Here is a 14,035-nt window from a genome sequence, read left to right on the forward strand (position 1 = left end):
CTCACGTCTTCTTCCTCTCTGCTGCATTCCTCCCTCTTTTTCTATCTGTCTGTCTATAGGCTAGCATGGCTATGCTTAGCCTTCATTTTAGCCTTCATCCTTGACATTTGGTCTCTCTCAGAGGACTCGAAGAAGCTTGCAGGAGAATCTCTTCACTGTTCGCTCTCTTTTTACAAAACGCGTTGTGAATTCTAAATAAATATGCATGCGTAGACCTAATGGTCTTGAATTTTTTAATAGTAAAAATATATTATTTCCTTTTTCGATTCTTCTCCTTATTGACTGTCACATCCCCCTTTTCCCCAGTCCTCTTTTGGTACTTCTCAAATTTAGATTACACTAAAACTACACTAGAAAATACCTCAATCATCCCTTTTGAAAATAATTTCTGAAATCCCTCCCCAGTGGTTACTTTGCAGTGTAGGCAATTGTCTTCTCCCCAGTCCCACCCTCATTACTGCATGAAGTGGCTTTGCCAGAATCCTCTGACTTTTAGGCACCACAAAAACATGCCAATGATGGTGAGGAGCAGCAGACCTTTGAGGACGCCTGATTGGCTAACAGCAGGCTTCTTCCTCAGAGCACACTCCCTGCCTTTCAGCTGCTGCTCCTTCTCTACCAGCTGCTCTTGTACGGCTCTCTCCCTCTTATTCTGTCTCATCTCGTCCAGAAGTCTCATCACCTTGAGGCATCTCTGGCTTGGCGCTGGCCCTTCCTCAAAGTGCCACTCATCACAGAGATGTGCATCATTGAACATCACTTTCCTGTCTGCATTATCTGACTTACTGGGCAGAGCGCTCCACTCTTTGTTGGCCTCCACCACCTTCCTGCTTGCCTGGATGCGATAATCAGCTTTTTTACGCTTCTTGTCTGCCTTATGCAGTTTTTGAAGCCTCTTCACATAGGCGTCATAGGCTTTCATCAACTCCATTTTTCTCCTCAAGACTCTATCTAAGTCCTCAGTCATTCTGGCTGCCATTGAAATCACACTGAAATCATCTGTTTGTCCTCTCTCTTCCCCTCTCTGCTTGTTCTCATTCTCAGTGTTCTGTTTATCCTCCTTTGGAGCATCTGAGCCCAGTTCATCTTCCTGACTCTGCTTCTCCTCTGGTTTCTGCCCAGTCTTCACTTCTTCCTGCTCTAGCTGTTGATCCTGATCTTGATCCTGATCTTGGTCCTGGTCGACTGCTCCACATACAAAGCAGTTCACCAACTGGGCACACCAACCACTCGCCCCTCTCTGTTTCTCCTTCTTCTTCTCCTTCTCTCTCCCTCTCTTCTCTTTCTTTTTAGCCAACTCCTGTGTCCGCTCAATTGGGGCATCCCCTACCTGGCTAGCTCCTGTAACCATTACCACTCGCACCCCAGCATTGTATTCCACAGGGGTCTTTGGGACCATGATATGGTCTCCACTTTCCACTGTCTCCACAGTCAGAGACATGGTTTACAAAAGAGAGATCAGTGATGATCAGTAATGTGATGTTCAGTCAGTAATGATATGTAATCCGTCCTGAAGAAAAAGACAGATGATTAAGGCGAAATAGGGCAAGAGCTACCAAAACACCTGAGAAAAGATGAGGCTAACAGAGAGAGAGTATGAGATTATTTTATCAGGGTGAGACTAAGGAAGTCTGCCACTTCAGAATAAAGGCCCAAGCTATAGTATAAAAAGTCTCTCATAGTTTAATTAGCATGTTATGTGCCCATGAGAAGTACCCTGCCTCCAGTAGGCTTATACAATCTCACTCCGACCAATCAGTCACAGACATGTTTAACGCTTAGATTTCCATCACAGGACTACATTTCAACCTTATTCATTCTCTGAGGCTCATCAGGATGTCCTATCATGTTTCCATTTCAATTTGTTTATGAAATGTTTACAACTGAATCTAAATTGTGTCCATTACAATGATTATTGTAATGGACACAATAATAATATTGACAATTACGATTTATCATATAGCCTACCTATTTACATAATTCTTAAGGTCAGATATTAACAAGACACGTTTCTTACCTCTGCTAAACAGTGCAGCACTAAAAGTGCAGCAGTAAAAGTGTTTCTGCCAGTGTTAAAAGAATTGTAACTGTTTGATGGGTGTCATTCTGGAACTCTCTTTCACTGTGACAGTCTAGGTGAGATCATAATGGGCTGGGAGGACAGTCAGTATGGAATGTTTTGGAACTTTGTGCCAAAGTTATGGTTATGGTTATGGTTAGCCTATGGTTATTTAGGAGACGCCTTCGTCCAAAGCGACATACAAATAAATAACAATACAAATTAAATTAACAGTGAACAATTACAAAAAAGGGAGAATAGCAATATTATCAATAAAACAATCATTTTAAGCACTAACCTAACGAGAAATAAAACAATGAAATGAGAATAGCAATCAAATAAGTCACTCAGTTAATTATATAATAACAATAACTAGCATGGTATGGCTAAATTTAAGGACAATAGCAGAATAAATGTCAAATTCTAACAATGGACAAATTATAACAAAACAATACTATATACAAACCATAACACATAACAAACGCTCAAAAGACTAAGTGCATATTAAACAGTTATAAGTGCAGATTAAAGTTAATAAATAGCCTAAATTAAATATGAAACAAATAAATGAAAAATAAAATAAATAAAAAACGTTACATAGTCATCTTAATAAAACCCATAGCCTATAATATAGGCCTATATTTTTTTCCCTTCCATTTTTGGCAACATGTTTTTAGATATGTAGCCTAAGCTAGATATGCCCTGCATAAAAACAATTTTGTAAACCTACACCTGCCCGCTTGAATATCTTGGACGTATAATAATAGTGTTTTCCCATGACCCAAAGTAGACAGGTGTAGGCCTAGGTTAGATAATCAAGTCGCCTCGCGTCCTACCTATAGGTCCTACCTAACAACGCCCCTTAGTTTATCACTGACCTACGGCCTCTTGGGACTTGTTGCTTAATTCGGTCCATCATGTAAGCTGACTGGCTGAACTCGCACTGTTTTTCAGTTGACGACCGGTGAGTGAGTGTCTTAATCGGTCAGGAGAGCACAAGGGGTTCTGAATTTTTTTAAAAAGCATCCATTCAGGCTCATCCTTTCACAGCCGTCATCACAACGTTTCTTCGTTTGGAAACAGCAACCTCTTGAATTTAGACATGGTGCTCTGACTTATATTCAGTGGTAAGCATTGCAAGTTTTTGCTCAAATCAATTACTATTTTCATGGGCCTATCTGCCAGTTTTTGGGGCGTTCTTTTTACGAAAAGTGTGACAGCTTAATATATAGGCCTAGGCTAATAGATAAAAACATTAATGTGTGCATATGAGTAGCGCCTTCGTCGCCTTTAATCTTTTCATGCAACCCTGTGGAAACTTGATCTAGGTCATATCACTTTACGACTTATCAAAGAAGGAAACGAACGCCAGCGTTAGACACAAATGATTGTATAATGTATTATTAAATTGGCATTCAGCTAGGCCTAAATAGCCTACATTCTTCTACACTAAAAGCTAAACGCAGAAACTGTTTTTCCTCGATTTGTTTTGTACCAATTAGCCGTGTCATACATTGTTGAGCGGCTGTCTACATGTTGCGGTTGTTGCAACAAGGGAAATTCGGCAGGATGACATGGCACATCACGTAAGCCCAAATGTAAGTTCACTTAAATTCTATTTATTTCAGTTGAGACTTACAAACATAATCATGTTTATTTCATGTAGGCTACCAGTAGGCTATTACTCTCTTACAAATTCAGTTACTGTAGCAGATCACATAGCCTTGCAATTCATTATTATAAGGTCTACATTGAGTTTTTCCTTGCCCCTCTTACTCATGGGCTCTCTTTGATTGTTTTAACACTCTGTAAAGCGCCATGAGACATGTGTAATGTTTTGGCGAACTATAAGTGAAATTAAATTGAAATTGATGTATTTATGAAAGAAGCATTTTTAATGATAATTGCCTTATACTTTTTAGGTCAGGGGGTGTATTTTGTGCCCGAATGTGCTTCATCATGTTCACCCACCTCACCTCCTAAAGACCCATCTCAGATAATTAAAGACTAAAGATACTCTCCATCATTTCTTTGTCCTATCTGGCATTCATCTGAGCTGTTTATAATGATGACATGTCTATAAACTCCTTCTACAGGAGGTGGACATGTCTGATGTTTCAGACATACCAGATGTCATACACCTAAATAATAATAATAAAAAAACACACACCAAATCCCAGTTGCCACTGCAATTTTATTTCTATATGATCCAGTATAGTTGCCTGCCTCCATAAATATAGAATGTTTCTGTTTGGTGTAGTGCTAGCGATGGGAATGGAAAATATGTGATTGGATACCAACAGGATTACCCTGTGATATCCTGTGAACCCTGCCAGGTCGAAAGCAGTGAATCAAAGGATGTTAACATGTTAAACGTACAGCAAGTATCTTCTTAGAAATGATTTATAACATTGTATGGCATCAAGCTGATGCATTACATGAAGTTTACAAAAGTAGAGTAGTATAAGCAACTCAAAAGGGCAAACACATACTGTATGCCCTTGATTTCCTCTGAAACATTTGGCTATGCCATGGATTGTCCTTTTCTGAATTAATACAGTCAATGTTTCTCAGGCAATATATTCTCAATGAGTCTTACACACTCTTTTTTTGTAGTTCTTTATGAACTTTGACGATCAACACACTGTTCAATTGTCTACTGTATAACAGTATTCTACAACAAAATAATAACAAAAGTGATAAAGCAAAACAAGATTGAGTGAAAATGTGACATTGAAGACACCAGAAAAATATCTGACAGAAGATTACATGTTAAAATCACTGTCAGTTGATTTTTAACCCCATTTGTTAGTTCTTTTTAGCGTATAATGTTAAATTTAAGCTTTGGTCCTTTCTGTTTCTACTCTGTCAACCAGGTGAGGAGCTGAGGTGCGTAGTAGGTTATGATGATGTCAGCACCTGTAAACGATACAAGAGAACAAATTAATGAACATTTGTCCTAAATTGGATGTGTATGTGGATTAAGAGCATCTTCTCAATGTTCTTCTCAATGTTTCTTTGGTTGATGCAGGTTTCATTTCTTATCCCAGTAAAAAGCAGCAATGAAGTGTGTGACACACACTCCGGGCATAGATGGTGCAGACTAGACCAAGAGTTTCTCAAACTCTCACCATATACAACATATAGTTTCAAAGTACCTCCTTAAAGCTAATTGTAAATGGTTAGGCTTCTAATGCCAACAGGTCTGGCAACCTTTTGTTGTTCTGTATGATAATGATCTCTCCCCCCATGCCTATTCTACAATTAGTCATCATTCATTCGCACCTCAGTTTGCTTCCTGGCCCTGAGTGAGGCCACAGCATGGACTTTTGTGTGTCATGTTGATAAGATCGCCATATAGGAGATTATGCTGAATCTCATGTTCTCAGACAGGTTATACTGTAGATTCTTACAAGTTCAAGCCTATGACATGGCTTATCCCATGTGTGGGAAACTGGCCTTATCTTTCTGAGGGGCTGCTTATCATCAACTACAGCCATCCTTGGAAGAAAGTCTGGTCTTACCCGCACGTCGGAAAGCGGTCATGGCCTCCATCACAGCAGCTTTGAGGTCAAAGGCCCCAGCCTGGGCTCCATGCCACAGCATGGCAAACTCCCCAGACACATTATACACCGCCAGTGGATGATTGGGATGCTGCACAGGTGAAATGGCAAAAGGACATGAAATGAGTGGCATGAATGAGTAACATGTTTTCCTTCAACAACGAGTAAATAAAGGTGTTGAAATGCCTCTTTTTATCCCTATATGGTTCCATAAAGAACCATGATTTGTGCTAAACCTTTGCATCAAGTGAGCGGTTCCTCACATTGGAAATGGTTCTTTAAAAAATAAAAATTTTCATTCATTTTCTTGAAAGTTTTTTTTTTACAGTATTTTTTAACTGGTGGGTCGTTGAGCTTGTGGTTAAAAAAAAAAAAGATTGCCCATTTAAAATGCTGCCCTATCATATCTAATGTCGGACCTTTATTTTGGTAGACTTTATTAGACATGCCATACATCATTTTAATTATTAAAAATGGCGAAACGGAAGTATGACCCTAAATATTTGAAGTACGGATTCACTTATGATGAGGACAAAAAGGGACAGAAAGCCCAGTGTGTGGTGTGCAGTGAACTGCTGGCACATGAGAGCATGAGACCATCAAAATGAACAACTAGCAACTGTCAAAGACAAACCTGCCGAGTACTTTGAAAGGTGACGCCAGGAGTTGAGGATTTTGCACAACATCAGCATGTTCCAACAAATTTAGGCACTTTACGTGTCTTACCACATAGTCATAGCTCACCATATCAGATGGCTTGAACGCTTGAAAATATGGGTCGCGAAATTGAGGATCCCAAAGGCCAGACCAGTTAAGAACCACTACTTTGAAGCACTACAAAAGGTACTTTCTGAAGAACCAATATTTTTTGGCAGCATGTACAGCAGGAGTCTAAAGGAATCAGAATGAAGTGATTCTTTAGTAATGGAGGGTAGTATACAGACCTTGTCCTTCACCTCCCTGACCATGTCGAGGTAGGGCATGCCAGGCTTCACCATCAGCATGTCTGCCCCTTCCCTCACATCACGCTCCTGAGAAAGAGGAACATCATTTTATTTTTGATTCCGTTCTTTAAACCTTCCTCATCTGAAGAAGTATAAAAGAGTTGTGGTCAAAAGATAGCAAGCTTAATACTTAAACAAACCTTGTCCACACCACAGCTCAGGCACTTGCTAATATGTTAACTGCCATCTTTTGCTAATATTGTTGTCAATGTTGTACTGTGATGGCTTTTCTGACAATAGACTAGGCTGGGTGAATATCAAAAGTAGTCGCTCATGAAAAAACTGTACTCTACCACAGTTTATGTTATGATACATTGCTATATATACAATGGCTTAATCATCATCCATCCATACACAATCATCATATATCTACACAATGAAATGCTATGAAACGGTATGAATACTCACACATGCTCGCAGTGCCAGGCCTCGGGCACCAGGGGGAAGCTGATAGCATCGGCGATCTCCAAATGCTGGCTTAGACTGGGCTGCATCTCTGAATACATAAACCCAGAACAGCGCATCTCAGACCTTTAAGTTCAATGACCAGCCTATTACAGGGGGCTAACACTTTGATCTCTGACAAGTGACAACTCCAAAGATAAGTCTGCTTGCTGTGTGCAAACAATTACCTGAAGGGGCCATAGTAACAGGAGGCGAACTTGGCACTGTAGCTCAGTACTGAAACCTTGGAAAATGAAAAAGATTTATAAAATGTTAGTTCAGAGTTTTAAAGAGAACTAACGCAAGTTACACACCAATTCCCACCAACCTAATGCAGATACACACCAATTCTGCATGGAAATACATTTCTTTTGATGTATTTTGGCAAGTACATTTTTTTAAATTGCTACAACAAATTTCCCTGATATTCAATGACTTTGCCCCATAAATCATACAATTCCCTGACTTTCTACATCTGGGATAGACTTTCTAAAATGCCATGATATTCCACGAATTCTATGATCCGTGGGAGCCCTGTACCTTGTTGCTGAGGTCGTTGGATATAAGAGCTTGCTTGATGGCTGCAATGCGTCCATCCATCATGTCTGAGGGAGCGATGATATGGCACCCTGTGTGAGGAAGGAGAGGCACAATCAGACACATTGACATAGAGACAGACAGAGTGAGGTTGCAAAACATAGGGGTCCGAAAAGGGAAGTTGTTCATCAACCACAGACTTGAGAAAACACACACTTCCCTCTTCTCTCTCCTTCTTCTAACCACGGTCTCACTACACTTTGACTAGTACTTGTAACATCGGCACTCTCATCCTTTAGTAATAGTATTGATTGGTGCAGTATTACTTCCCATCTAAGGTCTCCTGTCCGCTGTAGCTGACATGTTATTCCACATTTTTGCTAATGCTAAATGCTAAAATGAATAGACAGAAATGCAGAAAAAGAGAGTGAGTGACTCACCAGCTTGGGCGTAGGCCAGTGCCACTTCAGCCAGGCGATTACAGCTTGCAGCATTGTCCAAAGTGCCATCTCCACGCAGAATTCCTGTGGGGGGAAAAGTGAGACTCTCAGAGGTCAGCTACAACGAAACAAGTGGATAAAACACCATCAAAGAGGGTAAACAAAAAGTAGCTGTTTGGTGAATGGCTCTATTCATACTAACTCTCACACTGCAAGTACTATTTAGAGGCTCAATACATATAGGATTACCAACTTAGGGTTTATTGAGGGTGCATGGGAAGAAACAGAGACAAAAGTGTTAATTAACAAGCCAATGAAGAATGGAGCTACTGACCACAATGACCATGTGAGGTGTAAGGGCAGAGGCACACATCACAGGCTAACATCAGGTTTGGGAAGGTAGCCCTTAGTTTCTTAACAGCTAAAACTGCTGGGGTATCATCAGTGTCTGCACCCGAACCCCGGTCATCCTGAGAAAAACATGACAGTCATCGTCGGGCAAAGCTCAGGAGTGCAATGTACTTTGTAAGCAAGTTGTGTTATTTGCATGCATGCGATAAGTACCACACCTTGTCCACTTTTGCAGGCACACCAAAAATGAGCACGCACTTCAAGCCTTTCTCCACAAGAGGGCGAAGCATTCCTTCTAGTTTGTTCACTCCATATCTGAGCAGATGAGATAAGAACAACATGTACTCATATGCATTTAAATCCTTTAGTCACTCCATGAATTAAACATTAATGTATATATGTATTTAAAAAATTATGTTATGAATTTGCAATGACCATGTAAATATTCTAATATTCAATAAATCCATGTAATAAAACGATTTCATTCATGTCAGCATGACACAATATTGTGGGCAGTTGGAAAAGACAAAGAATTAACGGCTTTTCTTCTTATCAGGGTTTGGAGGCTAACATTGGGGCCACCCTGCCTTGCGTTATTTATCAATGAACTCCAGCCAGTGAAAAGGCATCCCTGGACTCTGTGTTTTCTCCCTACACTGTGTTTGTACAACTGTAATTATTACTGTTCTGGGAACAGTTTTGATCAGAGTTTTGGCACAAAATCCCTACAGGACTTCATTGCGAGATAAAAAGGTTGCTGTGCTTTGTATGAAAACTTTGTTTGATCACAAAAGCTTTCGGAAACTCACCTTGCCTGTCCGGGTAGACTACCGATGGGCTCTACTGCATCAGGACTGTCACTGTGAAAGAAAACACATCACTAACATAACCATAGAACTCAACATAACATGACATACACTTTAACATGACATACTCCTCTTTTCTTTTCACTTTAAAAGAAAAAAACTGACCAAAACAACATTAACCTCTTGTTTATTATGAAATGATTGTACAGGCATGGTTAAACAAAGACACATTACGTGACGAAGATGGGATAGATGAGGTTGTCAGGCTTTAGGTCGGAGGCACACGTCTGCCAGTATCTGAGCGTAGGGTGGAAGTATCCACTGTGGAGAAGAGATTCTGGTGACTGCATCATTGTTCTGGAATAAGAAAAGAGTGGGCTGCTTAGAAAAACTCTTTTGACACTTCCTTTACAGAACAGGAATGTATTGTTAACTTCCTCATTCTTGTTCATCCATATATGGGAAGTCTAAGAATGGTAAAGGAGTTATTGGTCTATATTTAATATGTATTTAAACACATTCAGCATCAGGAACGAGGGTAACATGTCCATTCATATATCTCACATCTACACCTGATCAAAGGAGTTCAAGAGAAAATGAGCAAGTTGCTTTGACAGGATTCAGCACAATGCAGAATTTCCTCAATCCAAATACAAGCAAGCATGCGTAAAGATCACAATGGAAGCTTCCAGCTGTCACTTCGTCGTGCGCATCCACACTGATGAATGAGACAATTGAATTTTCAAAGCTACGTGTTAGTATTCCAACATGCGCATATTAGCAAAGTGTACAAATACATAAATTCCACGACTGAAAATAAAGAAACATAAACATATCTGTGTGACATAAGAAAGGGTGTTAAAAACACCCAAGCGGGCAAGTATTATACCCCTTGACACAAGTATTATACCCCTTAACACAACTTCTCCTAAATCTCGCGCAAAAGCATGAAGTTACTTTAAGCCGTTCATCCAAGTCTTCCACAATACTCTGCTCGAGTGAAGGCACTGACATTGCCTGATGTTATGCAGCGTTACTTTGTGTCAGGCTGATCATGCAAAATAGACAGTTTTATAATGTGTCTGGTCTGGAGGCTAAGCTGGTCTGCTAACGTCAGTGAAATGATCTGTCGCAGAATTTGATCTTAGCTAACAGTGTTGGCTAATCACAGGTAACTTTCAGGTTGTTATACTATCTTGTTTGCTAAACCATGATGAACTCCAAACTATCCCATAGCCAAACGTGCAGTTTGAACACTTCAAATGTGAGTGCATCCTGAATGTAAAAGCAAAATCTTACTCACAACACAAGTGGTCCTGTCACTCCTACCCTTGAATTCAAGTGTTTCGAATGAAGAACACGCTTCTTCTTCGCGGCCACCGTAGGACGCAATTCCCGTTTGTTGGCAGTCTCGCGATAATATAATGTGGAGACGACAGACGGAAGGTAAATAACTGGCTAGTAGCTACTCATTGGAATATGTTGTTTATATTGTCTGTATATCATAGTGCCTTTTTCATAGTTTGGCAGTGGGAGAGTGACATAAAGTCTTTTTTACTGTGGTATTTCATAAGAAATATTTCGCATTTTAAAAGGTATAGCTTGCTAAGATAGCTAGCTAGCTGTTTAGCCCTTTGACGTTAGCTATCGATACTGCATCACTTAAACGCAGCAGCATGACACAATAGGTATGTAGGAGCTAACTTAAGACTTTACCGACGTGTGTGAGTAATTTCCATTTGTTGGGTTAACTTAGTGTCTGTCTAAAAGAGGCAGCTAGACGCTGAAGGTGATCTTGATGCTTAACGTTTGCTAACTTAAGTTAACGTTACTCCAGAATAACCTTCGCAGTACTGAAATCCATTGCTGTCTGGCTCGCATAGCAAGGGGCGTATTCATGTTTTCATCAATGAAGTTAAAAAATGTTAACCGTGTAAGATAGGAACACTAATGAAATATCCACCTAGATTCGAACCACAACAGGAATCGACAATAGTCTTAAACGTTTTGTGCTTAAATGTATTCTCAATGTGTTTATACTCTGTCACAACGGTACTTTATTTTTATTCAGTTTGCGCAGGACATCACTGCTGACTCTCTCACAAGGGTGACCGAGACATCACCACAAGGACGGAAGATCAGCCTCTCTAATGATGATTCGGGTTGTGGGAGTTACCAGCACCACGCCTATTTAGTGATGCTCCAAGACTTCAAGCTCCCAATGCCCACTAACCCGCACCCATCTCAATCTGCAAACTGAGTCCTCTGGCCACTTAAGTCCAGTGGCAGCACTGGCATAGATTTACTACCTAAACGTTCCTTGGTCTCGATAGCCATGCTGTTCTCACTGCGGGAGCTGGTCCAGTGGCTGGGCTTCGCCACCTTTGAGCTGTTCCTGCACCTGGGTGCCTTTCTGGTCTTCAGCGTGCTGGTGGCGCTGCGTGTTGACAAGTTCACCCCGGGCGTCAGCTGGTGGTTGGTCTTCGTGCCCCTCTTTGCCGCCGACGGCCTCAGCACCTACTTCACCACCATCGTGTCCATTCGCCTGTACCAGGAGGGCGACCGGCGTCTGGCCGTGCTCCGTCTCCTGTGGGTCCTCACCGTGCTCAGTCTCAAGCTGGTGTGCGAGGTGCTCCTGTGCCAGAAGCTCGCCGAGCAGGAGCAGGCGCGGGAGCTCTGGTTCGGCCTCATCGTCTCGCCCATCTTCATCCTGCTGCAGCTGCTCATGATCCGCGCCTGCCGCGTCAACTGACCCACGAGGGCTTTAGCAGCCATCTGAGGGCTGTTTACCGCCGGCCCAATTAGTCAACAACCCAGTAAGGACTCACCTGGCCTTTGTTCACCTCTCCGCCCAAACACTACATGATGAGGCACTGATGAGTGAATGGAATGGGTGTAATGGACCTCAGGGTCATGCAGTACAGGCTCACAGGGTTTTCGTCCTCTTCTTTCACCCATATTGTCAACTCTACAGACAGACAGCCGGTCCTGAGCAAATGGGATGAACTGGCCACTGAGGGAGCTTAACCTCATGCTGAACACTCATGAGTCCATTTAGCCACTTCGGTTTTTGTGGTCAGAGCATAATTGACTGTTTGTGGGGCAAAAGGCCCACGGGTGTGAATGCAATGAGAGGTGTTTTAAGTTGAGAAGAATGGGACAGATGTATGCATGTATACTTGTTTGTTGTGTCACTCATATGAGCTGGATAATGTATTTTTAATGTACAATTTGGTTGCTCTATATTTGTTTTGTCCTTATACTTCCAACAAGTGAGATTCTAAAGTCTTTTCATTGGACTTTTCTTTATGGTTATTTAATTGTGCTCTTCTCATGAAGTGCTTTCCTAAATGTTTGTATAAATTGTAAATAAAGTGACATTTACGCCTTTGGTTATTTAGTGCTTGTGCTATTTGTACAATTTCCTCATTTGCATTATTGTTCGTGCTCATCCGGATTGTACATGCATCACTGAGTATCGACGACTGACCGATAATTTAAGTATTAAATGAGTTGTCCTGTTAATTAAATTCTGTGTGTGGCTGTTTATTTCTATTGGTCCACATGATGGCGCTATAGGGTCGATGAATATACGGCTCTGAATGAATTACAGAACTGTGGGTGGTTCAAGGACAAGACTAGTGATTTAATTTATTAACATGTGAATATTGATTGATTTCATCTACATGCATTGTGTTTTGAAATTATATTAAAGTAAGCTATTGTCCTGAGGTTTTATGACGTGTACTAAAACAATTAGTTGAGTATTACTGTTCTGTTTGTTAGTGATATGTTATACCATCACATCTGTTGTTGCACTCGAGGTAGTTAAACAACGTGACCCGATGGAAAGGTGTTGATCTGTGACTAGTACTTGTTTTATAGGTTTTGAACTTTGGATAGAACGCACAAATGGGCAGACTGCGACTGCCTTTCCCCTCTTGTCAATTCCTACCCACACAATTGAGTTATCTCGTCTCCCATAATCAATCATGGAACAATGTGCAGCTAATTAGAGGCCATGTAAACCACTGAAATGAGTAAGGACAGTAACTGAAGTTTAGGCTAGTTGCCTATCTCTGTCACATAAAGTAGGCAGCTACTGATATCTTGTTCTATTTGATAACATGCCTAACATTCTCTCAAGAAATTCTCGTACAGTGTTGTGTTCCAGACAAACTCGGAAGTCGATTGTTTTCCGTCCTGTTTCAAGAAAAAAAGTTAAATGGGACGTTGCTGAAAGTCTGAGTTTACAAACGAAATGTTCATCCATCAGAGAAATGTGAAGAAACATCCGACCTCCGAGTGGTTTTGAACGCAGCAGTCTCTGTTTCCTCGACTACCTCTACCAGACAGTGTAAACGTGGTTCATTTGAATTCAGTGCTCGTAAGAACAGCATCGTCATACATTTTTCATGAAGACCCAGCTGTAATGCTCTTCCTATGGTAGGCAGGAAATGCAATATGTATTTATACAGCAGTAGCCTAATCTCATTAGGAATTATCATGCCTAATCACGTTTGTGTCTTTGTTACAAATAGCCTAAACAATACAAACAGTCTCAAATAGGCATAGGCCTATATTATTTCATTGACTGGCTATTTTAGGTGCACGCAATTGGCACGTGAAAATAGCATGGCCCAATTTTGATAGAATATTGGCTATCCCTTCTTTGTTGTATTCACATTAATTTGTGAATTGCAGAAAACATTTTGTAATTTGGAAACTGATTTAGCCTAATGCTAATTATGTTAACATGGCTGTTACATTTTAGTTTTCAAATGTGGAAACGCAAAGCATAGGCTAGTCAAGCTAATATTATAGAAATGTA

At 40.7% G+C, this 14,035-nt stretch overlaps 2 protein-coding genes and 1 long non-coding RNA gene across 3 annotated transcripts; 2 read left to right on the forward strand and 1 right to left on the reverse strand.

The window, feature by feature from the left end:
• Window positions 1-2,985: 2,985 nt before the first annotated feature.
• On the forward strand, window positions 2,986-4,240 carry LOC134100705 (uncharacterized). The gene is made up of 3 exons (XR_009941302.1): window positions 2,986-3,186; window positions 3,562-3,657; window positions 3,982-4,240. It is a non-coding gene; the product is annotated as an uncharacterized LOC134100705 (long non-coding RNA).
• On the reverse strand, window positions 4,236-10,559 carry alad (aminolevulinate dehydratase). Its single transcript, XM_062554086.1, has 12 exons — window positions 10,508-10,559; window positions 9,439-9,561; window positions 9,208-9,258; window positions 8,617-8,713; window positions 8,382-8,517; window positions 8,048-8,131; window positions 7,611-7,699; window positions 7,259-7,314; window positions 7,035-7,122; window positions 6,567-6,653; window positions 5,584-5,713; window positions 4,236-4,978 (listed from the first exon to the last, which is right to left on the reverse strand). Exons 2-12 carry the CDS (start codon window positions 9,555-9,557, stop codon window positions 4,920-4,922), a joined length of 996 nt encoding a protein of 331 aa, XP_062410070.1. The 5' UTR covers window positions 9,558-9,561; window positions 10,508-10,559; the 3' UTR covers window positions 4,236-4,919.
• tmem203 (transmembrane protein 203) lies at window positions 10,544-12,734 on the forward strand. The gene is made up of 2 exons (XM_062554087.1): window positions 10,544-10,650; window positions 11,285-12,734. The coding sequence occupies exon 2, from the start codon at window positions 11,540-11,542 to the stop codon at window positions 11,954-11,956; it is 417 nt and encodes a 138-aa protein (XP_062410071.1). The 5' UTR covers window positions 10,544-10,650; window positions 11,285-11,539; the 3' UTR covers window positions 11,957-12,734.
• The last annotated feature ends 1,301 nt before the right edge of the window (window positions 12,735-14,035 follow it).

This window comes from Sardina pilchardus, chromosome 14 (genome assembly GCF_963854185.1).
Source record: "Sardina pilchardus chromosome 14, fSarPil1.1, whole genome shotgun sequence".
Lineage (NCBI taxonomy): Eukaryota > Metazoa > Chordata > Actinopteri > Clupeiformes > Clupeidae > Sardina > Sardina pilchardus.